Source organism: Condylura cristata, unplaced genomic scaffold (assembly GCF_000260355.1).
Source record: "Condylura cristata isolate star-nosed mole 26May11 unplaced genomic scaffold, ConCri1.0 scaffold00034, whole genome shotgun sequence".
Taxonomy (NCBI): Eukaryota; Metazoa; Chordata; class Mammalia; order Eulipotyphla; family Talpidae; genus Condylura; species Condylura cristata.
Genome location: NW_004567135.1, coordinates 6,591,089 through 6,610,149, shown reverse-complemented (window position 1 = coordinate 6,610,149; position 19,061 = coordinate 6,591,089). Strand labels below are relative to the sequence as shown.

Genomic DNA, 19,061 nt, shown 5'->3' with positions numbered 1-19,061 from the left:
GCCACTGCAGCACAAGTTTGATCCCTGGCCAGGGGGTGACCTACACGGTGCAGCAGACTTTCCTGCTGCTCACCCCAGCAGTGTATTTAAATCAACTTGCCTGTTCTGCTCCCCACTCTGGTGACTCCTCTCACTCCCTGCACCTTTGGCCTGTACCCCAGTTCTGTAGGCATAAATAAATCCTTAAAAGAAAAAAAGATGCACCTGCTGAGTCCCAGGGGGGGCAGGAGAGCTGATCTCTAAATTTCAAAGGGGTATGAAGAATGGAAAAGAATAGACTCATGCAAGGTAGTGGGGGCAGAAGGAATTAACATGACCGTTAATTAACCAGTCATAGAGACCCCTGTATCACACTGCTGTAGGGAGTATCGGAAGCACAGACCTGAGTGTAAAGATACAGACTGGGCCATTGTGAGCTTCTGCAGTTATCCAAAATCAGCAGCAAACAGGCCACTCCACAAAGGAGTACGCCCCTCCCAATGAGAAAAGCACTCTATCAGGGCAGCCTCTATACCAGCACGGGGCAGCTGTCCTCTGCCCACCTGTGACTATGCAGGTGCTTCTTTCTACCTACTTTCTACCTACTCTCTCATGAGCAGCAGCCTCCTGCCTGCTCCTGACCAGTACCATGCTGGGGCTTCTCTGCACTGATCTTCCTCAGCAGAGGCCACCTGCCTGCAGCTATGCGGGACAGCTCTTCCTGCCTGCTCGCCTGTCTATGCAAGACCATCTCTGTCTGTCCCTGCTCCTAATAAGCCTGCTCTCCATATATAACTGAGACTCTGTCTCGTGGGAAAACTTGTGTGGGAAACTTGCTGAGCACCACTGAAAGGGAAGCTCTGGTGAAACCTTTTCCAGGGTGAACCCCGGGACCCCAAATTCCAAAAACGAAATCACATAGATCTCATTTCTCCCTAAGACAAGTTCCAGAGATTTGTGCCCATTTTTTCAGTCAATCATCAGACTTGGTTTAAGTTTGGAAAACGGATGTGCGGTTCCCCTTTATATTCACACAAGAGCTGTGCAAGAATTTGAGGTTTTCACAACGACAGTGTTCAGCTGTTGGCAACTCTGTCCAAAATGTGTCCTTCACACTTTTCAAACTTACCAGATTGCACTGTACTAAGCCATTACCCTGATTCTTCTTTTCTCATAACCTCAGTTACGTTGCTTGATATGGTATCTTGAGCACTGGTCTAAGACTTAGTTATAAAGGGAAGCTGAGGTTGGGAATTCTCATCTTCAGACTTTGAAAGATGCGTTTCAGCAAGTGACTCTTACTCTTTCCTCTCAGGTACCTGTTTCCTAGGCAACTACTGTTGGATGGTGTTTCTCTAACCATCCTCTGGGCATGATGTAACTGGAGAGTTTGCAGATGGTGAGCACTTAGGAGACTTCCTTTTTTCCACAGCCCCACTTTGCCATAGGTCTTCGTTGATTTCCCCCTCTATTGTGTCCCAAAGCCTTGAGTTCAGCCATGCTGCTCACACCTCACCTGCCTCCCTCCCTTGTTGAGACACCATTTAAAGACTCGCATTGCAGTGTTTCACCAACTGGACCTGGATTTGGCAAAGCTGGGGCCTGGCACCTTCCCCTGCTAGCCTGCACTTTCTCAGATTGGCTTGGGTTAAGGCCATCACATCTGTCTATCCTTCGTGGGCACACTAGCTCCTGGAGCCTCAGCTGGTGTCCCCAGTGCCAGCTTAGTCCCCTTTCACTTTCAGGTTATTTCCACTATTTAGTAAATCCCTCACTAATATACCCATTTTTATCATGGGGCTGACGTCCTGCACCTCAACCCAGGATCCAGTTGTGACACCGGAAAGCTCATCTTCCTAAGGAATTATAATCTGGGCTGCAGATGGCGACTCCCACCCCAGCCCCTTATACACAGTTTTTTGTGTCAACTTTCCTCTCAATTTGGAATCCTGGAATCAAGCAGGAGGGCTCAACAGCCTGAGAGGGAAGTTAGGAATGCCCGTGAAGAATTAAGGAGGAAAAACCTTCACAAGGCTTCAGGGTTTCCTTAATGTGGTGGAAAGCCAAAAGTTCGTGCCAGGTGCTGCTACTGGCCAGTTTCCAGCCATGACTGTGGGAACCTTGGCCAATGCCAGCAGGCCACTCCCTAAGGGGGTGTTTCTGAGCTTTCCCATTATCAATTAGTTGAAAATAGCACATAAATGTGTCTGACCTTGCAGCGTCTGTTCTGATCTCGGCTTCCTGCTCAAGGAACGTAAGGAGACAGACAGCATCTGTAGGGTGAGTAAAGGTATTGTGCTAGGTCACACTATTGATTTGCACTTACCAATTTACATTTGCCAATGATGCTCGTTCTTGGATGAAGTCATCGCATCTGAATGTTGGGGTGGAGTGGCGGGCTGTGTGGGTTTCACGGCACGTCGTGGTTGTAGTTGCTCAAGTGAGTTTCCTCATTGCCCTGTGTAGACACGAGCTGTCTGGGCTGTCTCGCACAGCCCCTGGCACATGGGTGGTGTTTGGTAAGTAATCTTGGCATCTTGTATACCCAGATTTTGCAGAGCTGGGGTGACCATTCTCCCTGCACCTGTGTTTTTGCCAGTGGCGGCTCTGCTGTCGCTCTTTTCAGTGCCATTTCGGGAAACAAATTGTTCTTCCTCTCTGCAGTGAAAGTACTGAGGTCTGAGGTGTGTCAAATGCTGAGCCAAGGAGGAGGGATAAATCATGACGGGCAGGGGTGTGACCTGTTTACTCTGCTTTCATGGAATCTGTCACTTTTCTTTTGCCCCATCTCCCTAACAAAATGAAGAGTCCATGGAAAATATGAGAGATGCTCATTCCCATTGGGCAGACAGGCTTGTCAAGCAAATGGAGACAGAAGAACATGTATCAGAAGCAGCTGGAAGAGGGTCAGTGGAGTTCTCTTAGTGGTTCACAGCAACCATGTTTATGCTTTCCTGTTACTAGAGAAAACAATGTCTTCAGATAGCCAATGGCCAGCAGAGGAGGATGAAGGCCAGTTGTCCCGACTGATCAGGAAATCTAGAGACTCCCCCTTTGTCCCTGTAGGTAAGTATAAGCCTTGACTAGATGCTGGGAAACTCTAATAACACAAAATGTCTTAGCCAATACCTCTGAGGATTGAACTGTCTTATGTCATTGAATTTTTCCAGATAATGGAAGCTAACCTCCTAAGAGCTCAAGTTCATAAACTTTCAGCACAATTTCCAGCATTTTGTAAATTTCCTTGTGAATGTTCGCCATTTGTATTTTGAAGCATCAATTCTCATCCTGTTTAACCTATTTGCATTAGAGAGCTATCTAAAGCTACCAGAATTTAGCGAATCTAAACAGAATTGACTGGAGCCTCCCTGGCAGCCTAGGGGTTAAGATCAGTGCTGTCACCTCTGCAGCTTTAAAGAGCAGTATCATAACTGGACCTGGTGTCTCAGCCTCTTTCGCTTTTCCCAAAATAGACTTAGTATGTTATAATTTCCACAATACTATATCGACATGAAAGCCAACTGACAAAAGCTAAGCACCAATATTATGTTTAAAGGCCAAGTATTCTCCTTTTCTCTTGGAAGTTTAACTTGCCTTAAGAATTACTGTTGTCTACTGCAGCCATGTGTCTCTCCTTGTGCTCATTTTGTCGTGAGACTATTAAAATTAACTCAAGTCAGACTTACTTAAGTTTGTGAATATATTGATTCATGAAATTTTTTAAATAGGTGTCTTATCAGGTGTTTCCACTGAGTGTTATGCAGACCTACTAATTTCATATCAAGAAAAGGATATTTCAACTTCCAGTAATATTCACTTAATTTCTTAAAGATCTGTAACTGTACCAGTATAAATTAAAATATAACTTTATAGTAACTTATTCAACCTTAGTGTTTTTAACCAGAAAAGAACAAATTGAAGAGATCATTACTACTTGAATAGATCACTCTAATGAACAAAGATAATCACTGTGTCTATTTTAAATTAAATTATTTTTCCAGAGACAGTTAAGGTGATTAAAGTAAAAAGATAAAAGTGCTTCCAAGTAAATTCAATTATATGCCAACTACAGAAACACTATATGGAAAACAGCAAAAGTTCTGATTTTAATCATTAAAAGAAACAAACCATTTAAGTAGAAACAGAGCTTTGTTTTGATCAAAGGAAGAGAACCAACTTTTTGCTAGATGAAGAAATAATACTATTTGGATTCTATTATTGAATCGTTTCAGTAATTGTTACTTTACCTGTATCTAATATGTATTTTTGTTATAGGATGAAGTGTCCTATGCAGATAATTTACAAAACATTTTTGTTTTCTTAAGTATCTTCCATCATTATCTATGTATGTCATGATCACTGTTATGTCCTGTGCAGGCATTCTATGTATTTGAACTCAGTGCTAATAGATTATTTGGTTCTTGATCTTTCACTTCCCATTTCTCACCTATATTTCTGTGCATTAAGTACTTCCTATGTTTGTTTGTTCACAGCTATGACAGTGTTTCCTCTATGGGCCGATTTAGTGGTTTTGTTTTTCTTCATGCGTCATATACCTAGTTCTATGTCTTCTGGTTATTTCTTTGGCATATAGTCACAAAATTAAAATTCCCAGAGTGGAAAACATATTCAACTTAATGTCATTTCTCACAAGTGTTCAGGTTTCTCTCTGGAAACTTACAGAGCCTTCAGCGTTATACGGGGCTTGCTCATGTACCCGTCATCATTGCCTTATTACGTGATTTTTGGTGGTTTTTTGGCCAATTTTATTTCAGTTTCATTGTTAATCATCCTATAAAAGATTACATAAATATGATTATTACTCTCTTACTTCCACTTATTAAATGGATCCTGAGAGATTAAGTATATCCTCACCCACCCACAGACACAAACATCTGCCAATTCAGATCATCAGAACTTCTTATCCTACTTAAAAATCAACTGCACTTCTATATACTAACAATGAACCTTTATTAATTAAAGACACAATGCTTTTTTTAGTTACTCCAGAAAAACAAAATGCTTAGGTATAAGCTTCATAAAACATACACAGTAGATGTGTACTAAAAGTTAGAAAAAGCTAAGAAAAGAATGGACCGGAAGAATCAATTTTGGCAAAGATGTCAATATCCCCCAAATTGTTTTATAATTTTCATGTTATTCCTGTCACAAATTGCAGTAACTTTTTATATAGACAGAGGTAACATTCTAAAATCTATATAGAAAGCACAAATGAAATTTACTTTAGATTTGGCATGGATTATTTCTCACAGATTTAAAATCTTTGTAGATCTTTCTTATTCAGTTGATCAATCATCTACTTTAGAAATCACTACATAGGATCTTGGTGGGCACAGCAGTAATTGTTTTCGTTTGGTTTTTTAAATACTGCTCTTAAATAAAAGAAGTGGACAGAAAATCAGTAATATGAAAGATTTTAACAAGATTCCTAAGTGATCTGTCTGCACAGTAGAGTTTGAGAAGCTCTGTTCCACTTGACTCATAATGACTAGAAGCCCATGTGTAGATCCAATTCTGGAAAGTTTTCCTTTTGCATTTTTACTGGTGTCATCACCACAGGTGTTTTGTCCGGTTTTCAGGCTAACTAGCAACAAGAGAGGCATTTTCAGGAAAGTTAATCTTAAAAAAAATAAATCACAGATTTTAGAGCTGGAGAAGTAGAAGTATTCACGTGTACATTTTCCCCCAGAGTTGCATACTTCTTGTGCATAGACTTACACATTTCCATCCTATTAAATATCTCATTTTACAATTAAGAATCTCATTTCTATCACCGCCTTTATTTGATGACAAGGGGCGGTCGCGGGGGGCCACACAAAAGCCTGGTGCTGGCATGTCTGGCTGGTCCCTCCTTGGCTACCTAAATGGCTCCCAGTAAAAGCCCAGCAGCCGGCACCGCCACCACGCCTCAGGAAACACACAAATCCCAACACAAGTTACTATCCTGGATGGTTCAGGTTTTTCTGGAAATTGCTAACTTTGAATCAAGATTAAGGAAGGGTTCATTTTAAAATCTGGCAAAACAAACCCAGACAGGTTCTTTGCAAGGGGCTGCTTGGTTCCTTGCCTGCTGTTTGCACGGTGCCAGTCCTCTAGGTAGCCTCTACTCAACCCTGAGCTCTTCGGGTTTCTAGCCTACCGCTTACATAATAGCCCGTACTTTCTGAATTCACAGGGATAGCAGGCTTTGTGGCTGTGGTGTCCTATGGTCTTTACAAGTTAAAACACAGAAGAGATCGGAAAATGTCCATTCATCTTATTCACATGAGAGTTGCTGCCCAAGGATTTGTTGTAGGAGCGGTGACTCTAGGTAATGTCTTTAAAGTACATTTTGTAAAAAAAAAATAAAATAAAAAATGAAGTACTCTTTGTGTTCAGCTGTCCTAGACAGAATTTTTTTTTTAAGTTTTGTTTATGTATGCATACAGGAACTGGGGCACAGGCCAGAGGTACAGGGGGAGAGAAGATTTACCAGACAGAGCGGGGAGCAGAGCAGGCAGATCTACGGAAATACACTGCTGAGGGGAGCAGCGGGCGGATCAGAAGTCAGCTGCACAATGTGGGTCATCTCCCTGGCTGGGGATCAAACTCCATGCTGCAGTGGCTGCAGATAGCTTCACAGTGCTGTGCTTTAACCTGTTGTGCCACCAGGGAGGGCCCATGTCCTAGACAGAATTTTTATTTCATTTATTCATATCAGAAGCTGAGAATTGAGTAAAGGTAAAATAGTGGAGGAAGAAAGGTAAGAAAGACTTCACTTGGTTGAGGTTGCCCCCCAACATGGGCTTAATTCTTAGAGGATTGTAAGCGTTGAAGAAAACAAACAAAAGTCTCCAGAGAATGAGGATTAGGGTTTCTTAATTCTCAACAGTAAAAGGAGTGGTCAACAGTTCCTACCCTATGACAGTCATAGTTTGCAGCCTGCTTGAACCACAGATAAAATATTTATCAGTCTATAAATTAAGCAGAAACATATGCAGCCTAATCCAAAGCATAGTTATAAAATTATCTGCTGAATTCAGGTAATATCAACAATTAAATCAGACAGTTCTAAAAGGAAGTCCACTTTGGGACCTAAATTACCTAAAATTGCACGAATGAGAACATCCTCAGGGTCCACGGCTCCCATTCATGCTGCGCAGAATAGAATCAACCTGAGACAGTTCTAGGGTTATAGAATGGTGGGTGTGTGACGTGCCTAAGGGAGTTACATGTAAATTATCTTACTGCCATGAGCTGTGATGTACAAGTCTTGAATAAAATATGACAAAACAAATTACTATAAAGTTATAGGCATCATTTTCATCATTTAGCAATCCTTAGTGAGCACTTACTATGTGCAAGACATTGTGCTGGTCTAGAGAAATAAAGACTCAGTAACCCTCACTGTGGGAACAGACCAGAACAGGAGACAGTAGAAAGTCATCAGTGTTGTGACCAAGAGCACAGGCTGTCAACAAGCCTGAAGGAGGGGCTTTTTTACTGGGGCTAAAAGTCTGGAGTGGCTTCTCTAAGTTTTGTCATATTTTATTCACCACTGTGAGCCAAGAACGTGGAGGAAGGAGATCAGGCTTCTAAGCAGAGGAAAAAACAAAAGGCACAGAGAGGCATAGATTGTTAATGGAGTGCTGGGCCAGCAGATCAGCAAAAACGTACAACAGCGTCTTCCATGAATATATAAGGGTGGTCTAGGCTTCAATTATCCTCTGAATCTTAGGCAAAATGCTTCTTATGCAACAATTCATGGAATAAAAAAGGAAAGGAACCCTGCAGTTATAGTTAATGCTAAACAACACTGACATAACACAAACCCGTCACCATCCACCCCTTGTCAACCAAGTATCCACCTACCCCTATCCAATCTACATTTAACTTCAAATAAAAACAATGAAAAAATCACTCATCACTAGTATAGACAAAAAATGCTCATTTTCCACAGAGGGCTTAAAACCCCTTCATCCACCTCTGGGTAAATACATGGGGAAGAAATTCAGTGTTCGTTTCCTTCCCATGGATACTCTACTAATACACATCTTTTTGTTTCTAGGTGTTCTCTATTCTATGTATAAGGATTACATCAGACCTCGATTCTGCAATATGCCCAAAAAATGAAGCTACATAAAGACAAGAAGCCTTCTGAAAACTAGTTCTTATGAAGAAATTATTTTCAATCTGTGGCAAATGTTTGCTGCAGAGGTATCAGATAGACTTCTCATAGTCTTGGTAGTAAATGTCAATTGTTTAGGACATTTATTTCAAAACCATCTAGCATAGTCAGCTCAAAAATATCTTTTGTGATATCTTTTCAAACCTAGCACATGATTTTTTGACTTTTAACTTTCTAGCTAACAGCAGAAAATAATCTATATTATGTCAAAACAACATGAAAATTAGGAGTTAGTAATGGGGGGACCACAGAACTTTTCTATGATCCTGATAAAGGTGACATTTTATTCGTCACTTGTGAACATATCTTTCCCCAAATAGAGTAAAGTATCAAGACTTCCATAAGCTAATTTTTAGTAAAGGCAGAATTACATCAGAGGAGGCAGTCATGTTGTTATTTAACTCTATTAAGTAACATGCTACTTAGGTTGGTTTACCACTCTGCACCTTATTCATATGAAAATCTGGCTATTTTACCACAAACATAAATGTTTTAACATTGAATATGTATCATTTCTTATGCTTCTTGAAAGTATTTCTGGAATGCCAACGTAAACTCCTAAGGGGCCCCTTCCCTTGATGGTGGTGTGTTGGGGGTGAGAGGCCTGAGTCCAGAAGGGCTCCTGCTACTCTGGCCTGACACTGTAGAAACACAAGAACCCGCAGTGGACATTAGTGTTAAGTAAACCTGTGGCCTCAGACGCCGCTGGCCCTGGCCTGGGTTCTGTAATGGTGACCAGACTTTGCTGAAGTCCTAACTGCGGTGACTCAGGCTTCCTCGGTGAGTCTCCCACCTGGGGGAAGTCCTCCCTGAAAAGACACGGTGTCTGCAACTAAGAATGTGCGGTGGTGATGTCCTTCTGCATTCCAGCTATTGTCCCCGTGTTCTGTTATACACTCTTCTCCATCCACACAAGTACTTAAATTGTCATTTGTACTTAACATGAGGCCCAAGATCTAGTGCCACCAACAAGTATTCACATTTTGGCCAACACTGTGCTCTTTGGAAACAGACAAGGAAAAAATCCGACTATTTTATTCCACTAAGTAAATATCCCAACAGATGGATCGAACATGTTTCATGAAGGTCAGGAAAAGTGAGGACAGCCAGCATAGAAAACTCATCCTTCATGATGAATACACAATGAAAGGGTATTTCTAAACAGCTACTGGAAAATTTTCATTCCCTGAATATAAGCACAACACTGAAAATAGATTAATGAAGTGTTTAATGAGAAAGCGACTTTTCTCACAATACCAACGGGGTTCCAGAGTTGTTAAATCTTACTTTGAGACAACAATAGTAATCTGTTTATTGCTTGAAAATAGTAATGCAAAGCATTAAGAGTGGTTATGCATGAGTACTCACAAACTATACTGAAATCAAAATGTAAATTCATATTTGAAGAAAGGGAGTATGAAAATGCTCATTTATTCATGTCAGCTTGGTAGAGAGGGAGGGTCACTGCAGGAAGACCCCATAGATAGATAATATAGTGTTTGAATGCAAAATATGCCACCAGTGCCAAAGCTCTGGTGACTTAATATGACATCTGGAATTGAGTAGGGCATTTTCATGGCTACTGTAACCAGGGTGTCTCACTTGCTAATTAAACTAGTTTGTATTTAAACTATTAATTATGTGCCTGGATATACAATGATTACCTACTACATTAGAATGACAAAGTTAGGTAGTAGCATCTCATCAGTAACAATGATTTAATTGCATCTTTTTGAAATTCTGGATTTATATGGTCAGAGCATCATTTTGGGGGAAAGGTGGCGTGGAGCCCAGACCTTTGTTACAGAACTGGGGTCTCAAGGCCTTGTCCCATTGAGTGATGTCTCCACCTGAGCTCCTTGGGCGCCAGATGAAAGTGGAGTAGCTTGGGGAGGGGAGCCAGGGGTCATACCCAGCCTGACATTGGGCAGATGAGCAGTCCCAGCCCTCACCCCGTTCATGAGAGGGAATAGGCAAGAAACAGGGTCAGGGCCCTCCCTAGTGGCATAACAGGTTAAAGCGCAGCACCATGAGGCAGGCGTCAGCTGCAGCACAGTTCAATCCCGGGCAGGGAGTGACCCCCACAGCGGAGCAGACCTCTCCTGACCCGCCCGCTGCTCCCTTCAGCACTGTCTCAGTGCACCTGCCTGCTGTGCTGTCTCTGGTGAGTCTTCTCATCCCTCCCGCTTTGCACCCCCCACCCCCGCCCCGCATTTCTGGCCTGTACCCCAGTTCTCCCATGCATACATGCATAAATACATCTCAAAAACAAGAGACCCGGCTTCCTCAGGAGGCGCCTAAGGAACCTCCCCCCACTAACCCGCTTTGGACAAAGCCCATAAAGGGAGGAGGCCGCAGCTCGCTTCGCGCAGGGTCCACCCAGGACCGCGACTCCTGCCCCAGACCAGCCCGCTCGCCTCCACCAGAGGGCGCGGCGGGTCCGCCCACCCCCAGGGGGCGCTGTGGGCGCAGGGGCGAACGGCCGCGACCGCGGCAGGGCAAGGGCCCCGAGGCCGGGAAGGACAAGGCGGGGGCGGCGCCAGGAAGCCCAGAAGCCCCGGGGGACCGCGAGGGGTCACTGGCTGCTCAAGGAGAGGACGTCCTCACATTCGCAGTCGGGTCCTGGCGGACGTCCTCGCTCCCTCAGGGAGAACCGCTTTCCGGCGTCCGCAGAGCAGGGAGGGACGAACGCGCCAAGCCCGGCCCGCCCGGCGCTCTGGGCCCCGGCGGCCGCTCCGCGCCCTGGGGGCGCCAATCAGCGGCCGGCCGAGGCGCATGCGCCCTGGGACGACCCGGGACCCTGGACCGGAAGACAACCTGGGCTGCCGTCCACGCCCTCGCTGTGAAGATGGCGCTGTCCAGGGTGTGCTGGGCTCCGGCTGTTCTGTGGGGTTCGGCGCTCACCCGTGGACCTTATGTCACACGCAGGCTGCAACTCAGCCGCTGCGGCCTGGCCTGGGGAGCCCCTCGGTGAGGGACCTGGAGCGAGAAAAGCGTTTTTGACTTAGCCCCTTCCAGTGTCTGCCGTGCGAGCACGCTGCCTCTGCCTTCTCTTGCTTGCATGCGGTGTCTTGATTTTCAGGGTTCCACGCCCCGGCCTCGGGATTTTTATTCTGCTCAGAAATCGCACCCGGATCCCTGCCGGTGACCTGGCTTCCTGACCCTCTCAATTCTCAGTGCCCCATATTGAATTTCCCGCGAAACCAGCGTTCACCTGTCAGCCTCCCCGCGCGTCACAGGTTTTACCTGCTCCTCCCCTTGATCCCACCTCTGTCCTGCTGCTCTGAGCCTGTCGCTCTGGTCTCCTACCTTGTGCTCTGCAGATTCCTACCACCGTCTGGCATCCCTTCCTGCCTGATCTCCGTGTTGCCTGACCTCTTTTTCTCAGTCCTGTTGGTTATTTCCTTGGTCCAAGATCTTTCCTGGATCTCAGAAGTTTCAGGTCTTAGCAGACACTAAGGCCTGCCTTGTATTAGGGAGCTTGCAGGACTGATTCCCAGATAGTCTCTTTGATGTGTTCCTTGTAGGTCTTCACAGCTTCACCTTTCTCCAAAGGCAGATGTGAAGAGCTTGATTTCTTATGTGGTGACCAAAACAAAAGCGATAAATGGGAGATACCATCAGTTCTTGAGCCACAACTTCCCCCGCTTCTATGTACTGTACACAACCTTCATGAAAGGTAAAAATAAAAGTAAAATAGGAATCCCTGGAATCAGTTTTGGGCAATGTCAGAGAGTTAGAAGGTTTGCAGGTCTGTATGGGGCGGTGACTCTGGATGTTGTTTCTTGAATGCTTGAGTAGTAAATGAATTCTTACATGTTCCTACATCATAAGGATGTGAGAGAAGTGTTCTGAGAAAGTTTGCAATAACAGTAATTACAGAGGTATCTCATAGCCATTCACCTGACTAGTCAGGGTAGACTAGTCTTTCTTGGGCACAAGGGCAGGAATCTCTGGCTGCACAGCGCTGTGCTGGATACTGGCTGGCTTGGCCCAAATGTGTCCAAGGTTGTGTTTGGAAATGGCACTCGTATACTTGGTTTTTGCATGTTTGGGTTCATATCACATATCTGCTGGTTACTAGGAGATGGTATAGTGTCCACGTCACTGACTATGATTGACAAGTTACTTGAACCCTGTGACCCTTGGTTTTCTCATCTGTCCCATGGAGATAGAAATAGGAACCTACCTATGGACCTACCTGGTTGTGAAGGTTAGATAAATCAATACATGTCCTTAGGGCCTGCTTTATGAATCAATTAGTGTACTTATAACTATTGTTATACTCTGACTCCAGTTACATTAAAGTACATCATGGTTATTACCAGCCTTGTGAACTTGCAAAATTGCTGATCTTTATGTGTTTAAAATTAGAGATACAAGTTGTTGCTTGGTTTGCACCTAGAATGATAAGGAGGATCAGATAAGAAAGGGTTTTAAAGCATCTTGGTTGGTTTGTTTTTAAGCCTTGTGAAAAATTTTAAATATACACAGAATTAGAATGGTACAGCGAAGTTCCTTGTACTGAACTCACGTCAGCAATTATAATAGCATGGCTGCCGGTCACACACTTCCCTTCTTTTGCATTACTTTTAAGACTTCAGCGACTTTATATCATCTTAGTGATAAGTATAAAAGCATTTGCAAAAACGAAAGTCCTAGTTAAATGTAAGGGTTATCATAAATAGAAAATTAAAACTCCAGTCATACAAGTACATTGACTTAAATAGTTATAAAAGTACTCTAGAGACAAGGTAAGTTAATATCTGATTGAGAAATGCGTATCATTCATTGAGCAATACTCTCAAGGTCAAGAAACTTTGACTGTTCATTTTAAAAAGAGAGAGAGTAGTGACCTAGTTGAGGAGACTGCACAGTCGATTTCAGAAGGCTGGCATGGCTGGATGAGGAGAAAGGGATGAGAAAAGAGACACAGTGTTCTCACAAGAGTTTCCAGTCATCTAGTTTAAACTTTCAATTTAGATTAGTGTTGGGGAGGGGTGTGTGTGTGTGTGCGTGTGTGTGTGAAGAGAGAGAGAGAGAACATGGAGTAGGAAGATTCAAACTGGGATAACAGCACACTATGTCCTCTACTTTAATGAGGCAGGATTGCAGATGTTATGGGCTGATGCCAAAAAAGCTAGAAGAATAAAGGCAAATATGTCGAAGCACAATATAAAGTTTCATCAACTTTCATACCGGGAGATGGAGCATTTGAGACAGGTATGGGCCAGGGGCAGATATCAGAAGTTCACGGTGAGGTAATTAAAGTAATTAAAGTTAACCAAGTTTTCAAGTTTTTTTCTTTCCTCTCTTGTTCACACTCATGAAGCTATTGCCCTTTGTATGAGATAAAAGCACTAGAGAAATAAGAACTTCAGATTGTCAGGGTTGGATTCATTTAGAGTCCTCCACTTCAGAGTTCTGCATGGACTTCCTGGCACACATTCCAAATAACACTAAAATCTAACTTGTTTCTGGGCTTATAAACACCCTCAGGACCCAGTGGGCAGCAGCAGAGTAGTGTTTGGTGGTGACTGATGGGTAGTTTTGGAGCAGAGATAAGAATTTAGGACCAAACCTGCAGATCAGCAAGAACCTATGGAGGAGCTTGATAGGCTGCGCGTGAGGCCCTGTGCTATTCATTGTTTGGGATACAAAAGCGAATAAATTTGGGTTGCTCGCCTCAAGGAACTTAACATCAAGATGTCAGGAGATATAACTTGGATCCTTTCTGGGCTGTATTAGAATTTTCTGTACAGTGGGCTGGAAGTATTGTCCATATTTTAAGAACTTACCTACATTAAAACTGTCTTTGTTTATTTCTATTTAGTTCCGACGAGACATCACCAAGTGTCTTTTCCTAGGTATTATTTCCGTCCCACCCTTTGCCAACTACCTGGTCTTCTTACTAATGTGAGTACAAACTTTTGTATCCTGTGAGATCAAAGCTATGTGGGGTGTTCCTATATTATATTGGGCAGGACTTTCCCTTGAGAGGCTAGGCAGAAGTTATCAAACTTCCTATTGCAACCTCCCACTAGCCCAAGCTTCAGCAGAGCCCTCATCGACCTCCAGCACTCCTGGGACAGCTGTCGATGGGCGTGACCTAGGCTTCCCCTATTTCTTCCCCTATTGCTCTGTATGTGTGATAAAGATAATGACGTCTTCCATCATAGGGCACATTTTTTTCTTCAGGAAAAAATGCATTTCTTCTTTGGGCACATAAGCCTGTAAGGCTTTCATATCCAAAGGTGACACTTTTAAACTGAATTTGCCTGTTCCAGTAAGATATTGCTGTGTTAACAACTTCTATGTTTTATGATTTGGTGGGATTTGGGGAGAGCTCAGGTGAGTGACTGATTTTTCTTATTTGACTGAAGGAAGGTCCTCAGTGACATTTAGCTGGGGATGGACTAACCTGGGCGGGGAAGGGGGATGTCTGAAGTCACTTACATCCGGTGCCTCAGCAGGAGGGACTGGAAGACAAGCATCAACCAAAGTGTCTCTATGTAGATTCTTAGTACGTTTGCTTCAGGGTAGAGGGACTTCTTACGTGACTCCAACAGGTGAGTATTCCGGCAAACAAGAACCCTTGTGGCCTTTTGTTGCCTAACTTGGAAGTCACAAAGTTTTTATATTGTTATATTGTTGGTTGAATTGGCCACCCGTCTTTCTATTTCTTATATTCAAAAAGGCAGGTTTATTAATAAAAAGGGAGGGAAATTAAAGGAAGAGCTGCCCCACACAGGGACAGGTTGTGAAAGCTCCACCCGCCCTGCCGAGTCACAGGCAGGCAGGAGAGCTGCTTACCTGGGCTTTGAAGGGGAACACAGCTCTCACTTCTTCCTAAGACAAGCTCCAGAGACGTGTGGCCATGCAGAGGTCTGCGGTTGTCACCACGGCACGCGGAGTTTAGCTCTGTTGGCAACTCTGTCCAAAATGTGCCCTTCACACGCTTCAGTTCACACTTACCAGGTTGCTTAGCGCTGAGCCGCCGCCCTCTTCTTCCTCCCTCCCCGCTTCAGTCTGTTGTTGGTGTGGGCCCTTGAAGCCTTGCCCTGAGACTCAGTTATGAAAAGAAAGCTGAAGCGGGAAAGTCTAGTCTCCACACCCGTCGCTTTCTGGTCACTCTGAAAGGTGCCAGTGTCAGCGAGTGACTGATTCTTTTTCCTTGCAGGTACTTGTTTCCTAGGCAACTCCTGACCCAATATTTCTGGACCCCGAAGCAACGGATTGATTTCTTAGACATCTATCACGGTCTCCGGAAGCAGTCCCACACAGACATCCTTAAACACTTAGAAAGGGTCGCTCCTCTCATCTCTGATGCGGGGCTCCAGTGGCATATGAAGGAGCTGTGCGCCAAGGTATCTCCGTAACTGGCGACCTTCTTAGATCCAGTTCACACTAAAACGAGGTCAGAGGGTGAGCAGGAGCCTCCTAACATCTGCCTTTTCCTTGCCCCCAGATTCAGCGTGGTACCCACCCAGCAATCCATGACATCCTGGCTCTGAGAAAGTGTTTCTCAGACCATCCTCTGGGCATGATGCAGCTGGAGACTCTGCAGATGGTGAGTGCCGAGAGGCTTCCCCACCGCCCCTCTCTGCCTCAGGTCTTTGCTTGCTGATTTCCCCCTATGTTATTGTGTCCCAGAAAGCCTTGAGTCGAGCCATGCTGCTCACACCTTACCTGCCTCCTCTCTTATTGCGACACCGTTTAAAGACTCACACCACTGTGATTCACCAACTGGACAAGGCTTTGGCAAAGCTAGGGATTGGCCAGCTGACGGCTCAGGAAGTGAAATCGGTAAGCGGTGGACGCAGTGAGCCGCTGAGCTGACAGGGGCCTGGGAGCTTACAGAGGGCCACGTGTCAGCTCACCATAGCAACACCTACCTCTCTGTCCTCTCCTCCAGAATGGGGCCTGTCTTTTATCCTCAGCGAGTGGGGAGGAACTGCCCACAGTAACTTGACTTGTGTTTCTCTTCAACTGGCGCTTCAAGTAACCAAGGATACACTTTGCGCCAGTGTTTATATCACCCAGGGCTCTTGGCTTGCTTCTTGTCCGTCACAGTTCAAATTATGATAGTGAAAGTTGCCTGAGGGCGGAATTGTGGCTTATCTAAAGGGTTTGGATTCCTCGTGGGTTTCCCCTTCCTTGGCATACTCTCTGTGACTACTGAAGCCCTCTTTCCTCTGAGTGCACAGGCTTGTTATCTCCGTGGCCTGAATTCCACCCATGTTGCTGAAGAGCGGTGTCGAACCTGGCTGGGAGAATGGCTGCAGATTTCCTGTAGCTTGAAAGGTAAGACAGATTCCTAGTTAAAGCAGCTAAACCCAAGTCACTATTGCAAGTTATTCTAAGATTGTTTGGGCGTTGGGTGCAGTGGGTAGGCAGGTGTGGAAGTAGACTGTGTAAGATGGAGTAGTGGTGACTGTGGAGCAGGGGAGTGCGTGGAGAGTAGAGCGGTTTCTCCACCCCAGCACTACTGATGCTCAGGGTGGGAGATGATCCTGCGCATCACAGGAACACAGGCTGAGCAGTATTCCAGGCCTCTACCATCTAGATGCCAGTGGGACCCTTTCCTGGCACCAGAAGGGTCTTCAGACATTCCGCATGTCGGTAGGGTAAGGGAACAGCTGAGCAGCACCAGTCTGAATTCCAGTTCAGACCAGAGACCCTCATTTGGCTACATAAAAAGGTATCCAAGAGTGAGTCCGAGGCCTGTGGATCTCCTGTCTGGAGACCACGGTTGGCTAGATGTTGATGTTTCCTGAGCCCTTGGATATCAGGATAACCTTACTAATCTCCTGGGAGCTGAGAAATGCCCCGGGAGCATCAACTCTGCCAGAAGAACCCCAAGGGAGACAATGGTATTGAAACCATCATTACCATCTCTTTATTTTCTCCTGCCATCACTTGAGTGATGTAGATGAGTAGATACGAGCCTGTGGTGGAAGGAAGGGAAAGCAGGAGTGCTGGGGCTGGGCAGCAGGGTCCCGCCTCCAGCGTCACGCCTCCCTGCCCCGGCTTCCGCCTCTGGGGTCGAGCCCAGGACACCGAGGCGGTTGGAAGGCGGACTGTGCCCTGGCCGACGCGTTAACACTGGTGGTGTCTTCAGAAGCAGAGCTGTCCCTCCTGCTGCACAACGTGGTCCTGCTTTCCACCAACTACCTGGGGACGAGGCGCTGAGTGAGCGTGGAGATGCCACTGTCCTGCGGTCACACAGCACAGCAGCGCGGGACCAAGCAGCACTTGCCAGCGAGTCTGTGTGTACTGCCAGGCGTGTGGGAGGGGAGCAGGTGCACAGGCTTCCCAGTGTGGAAGCTGAACAGAAACAAACCCTCTTACCAGGGGTGGCCCAGGTGAGGTGTCACCCCAGCTCCCGCGGAACTAGCTGCCGCGGGCAGCAACCTCCCTGGGCTCTGTGATGTTCTCAGTTCAGGCCCCAGGCTCCCGCCGCGGTGGGCGCCGCATTGGTTAGGCCTCGTCCGCTGCGTACTCTGTACAGCTGTTTCTGTGAAAGGCGGTTTCTGGCTCGGGTCGGGAGCAGCTCTGAACTGGGTCCTTTGACCCGTGCATGTTTCAGTGCTTCCCCAATCCTCCTGACACGACCAAAACTGGTTTTTTTTTGTCCGCTCCTTGGACTAACCACACCGTCCCCTTTCCAAGTCCTTTGAACACTTCTGTTCCTTGCCCCCTACAACCTCTCCCTCACCCCCCATAGCTATGTTAACTTTAGTAGATAAAAAGAAACAATTGCTTCTTTGACTCCTTTCCATCCAACACCCCCTTGTCTTAATTTCTGGGCTGTGCTACAGCCTCTCTGGATCTAAACGTGGCTACCCTCACTGCATTGCAGCAATACAGCTGTAACCAGAGGTAGCTGCCTTCTTTAAGCCTTGGGTCAAACATGTGAGGTACCTGCTGCCCAGCCTGGGAGACCAGGAGAGGTCTGCCTCAAGGCAGTAAGTTGGGTTAGTTTGTGTATGTGTACATTTGTGGCTTGTAGTAACTTACTGTAAATGCATGAAGCACAGTTTTTAATCCCAAGTAAAGACTGCTTGAAACCAGTAGCTGCAAATGACTTATACTCTATAATCGCTTTGCTAAGTCTCCTTTTACGAGACTGACATAGCCTTACTAATGGGGAGAGAACTCTGGAATAGTGTCTTCTGAAGGGGGTGGAAGTTAGGAAGTGCGCGATTTGAAGTCGATCCTCTTGCTGGATTTTAAGATGGTTATCTAGGAAAAAAGATGCAATGGGCCCGAGTAGAGACTTCAGACTGAGAAGAGAGAAGGAGCCAGGCCTGCTTCCGCTGAGCAGTGCAGCGGGCATCTACGTGATCAAGTCAAGCTCTTGATGCTCTGACAGAATGTTGTTTTCCTACCACAAAACATCCTGTTTCCCATTAATCCCTAACTGACCTAATTTGCTCTATACACAGTGCTGGAAGAACACCCTTTCTCTTAACAAGTAACTGTACTGCGACCTGCCAAGATAAAGGATAACCCACCATTCCTTTGAATATTTCTTTATTATTACATTTAAATATTCTCTTTAAATACAGCATTATCACAATGTAAGGACCTAAAAGGAAAACAAAAATTGTTTTCAGAGAACCAGACAAGCTTTGGATTCACATTGAAAATACTACCTGTGTACAGTATGCGAGAAAGGAGACTGGACAGTGGTGAGCTGCAGCAGTAAGTCGCTTCTTTCATCTAGGCCTGGAGAGCGGGACTGAAGCCGGCTGCTGCTGTGAGCAGACTGGCTTTCCCAGCAGCGTGGGTGACCCTTCTGTCCAACTCAGGTAGCACCAGAGATGAGATGGACGAGGTTGTAGAGAAGGCCTGTGCTTGACAAGACAATTACTGCTAAATATTTCACTAC

The 19,061-nt window shown here is 45.3% G+C and overlaps 2 protein-coding genes across 5 annotated transcripts; both read left to right on the top strand.

Moving 5' to 3' along the window:
- The first annotated feature begins 2,193 nt into the window (after nucleotides 1-2,193).
- Nucleotides 2,194-8,526, top strand: HIGD1C (HIG1 hypoxia inducible domain family, member 1C). Its single transcript, XM_004692747.2, has 4 exons — nucleotides 2,194-2,259; nucleotides 2,944-3,045; nucleotides 6,176-6,310; nucleotides 8,048-8,526. The coding sequence occupies exons 2-4, from the start codon at nucleotides 2,952-2,954 to the stop codon at nucleotides 8,110-8,112; spliced, it is 294 nt and encodes a 97-aa protein (XP_004692804.1). The 5' UTR covers nucleotides 2,194-2,259; nucleotides 2,944-2,951; the 3' UTR covers nucleotides 8,113-8,526.
- Nucleotides 8,527-10,310: 1,784 nt separating this feature from the next.
- LETMD1 (LETM1 domain containing 1) lies at nucleotides 10,311-18,690 on the top strand. Of its 4 annotated transcripts, none has more exons than XM_012732487.1 (9): nucleotides 10,311-10,331; nucleotides 11,695-11,846; nucleotides 13,275-13,390; nucleotides 14,001-14,083; nucleotides 15,348-15,534; nucleotides 15,636-15,737; nucleotides 15,821-15,973; nucleotides 16,375-16,471; nucleotides 17,289-18,690. In XM_012732487.1, exons 2-9 carry the CDS (start codon nucleotides 11,840-11,842, stop codon nucleotides 17,357-17,359), a joined length of 816 nt encoding a protein of 271 aa, XP_012587941.1. In that variant the 5' UTR covers nucleotides 10,311-10,331; nucleotides 11,695-11,839; the 3' UTR covers nucleotides 17,360-18,690. The 4 variants fall into 4 exon arrangements, with proteins under 4 accessions (XP_012587941.1, XP_012587940.1, XP_004692803.1 ...); XM_012732486.1 differs by lacking the exon at nucleotides 10,311-10,331 and adding an exon at nucleotides 11,004-11,137 and having other exon boundaries at nucleotides 15,890-15,973; XM_004692746.2 differs by lacking the exon at nucleotides 10,311-10,331 and adding an exon at nucleotides 11,004-11,137.
- The last annotated feature ends 371 nt before the right edge of the window (nucleotides 18,691-19,061 follow it).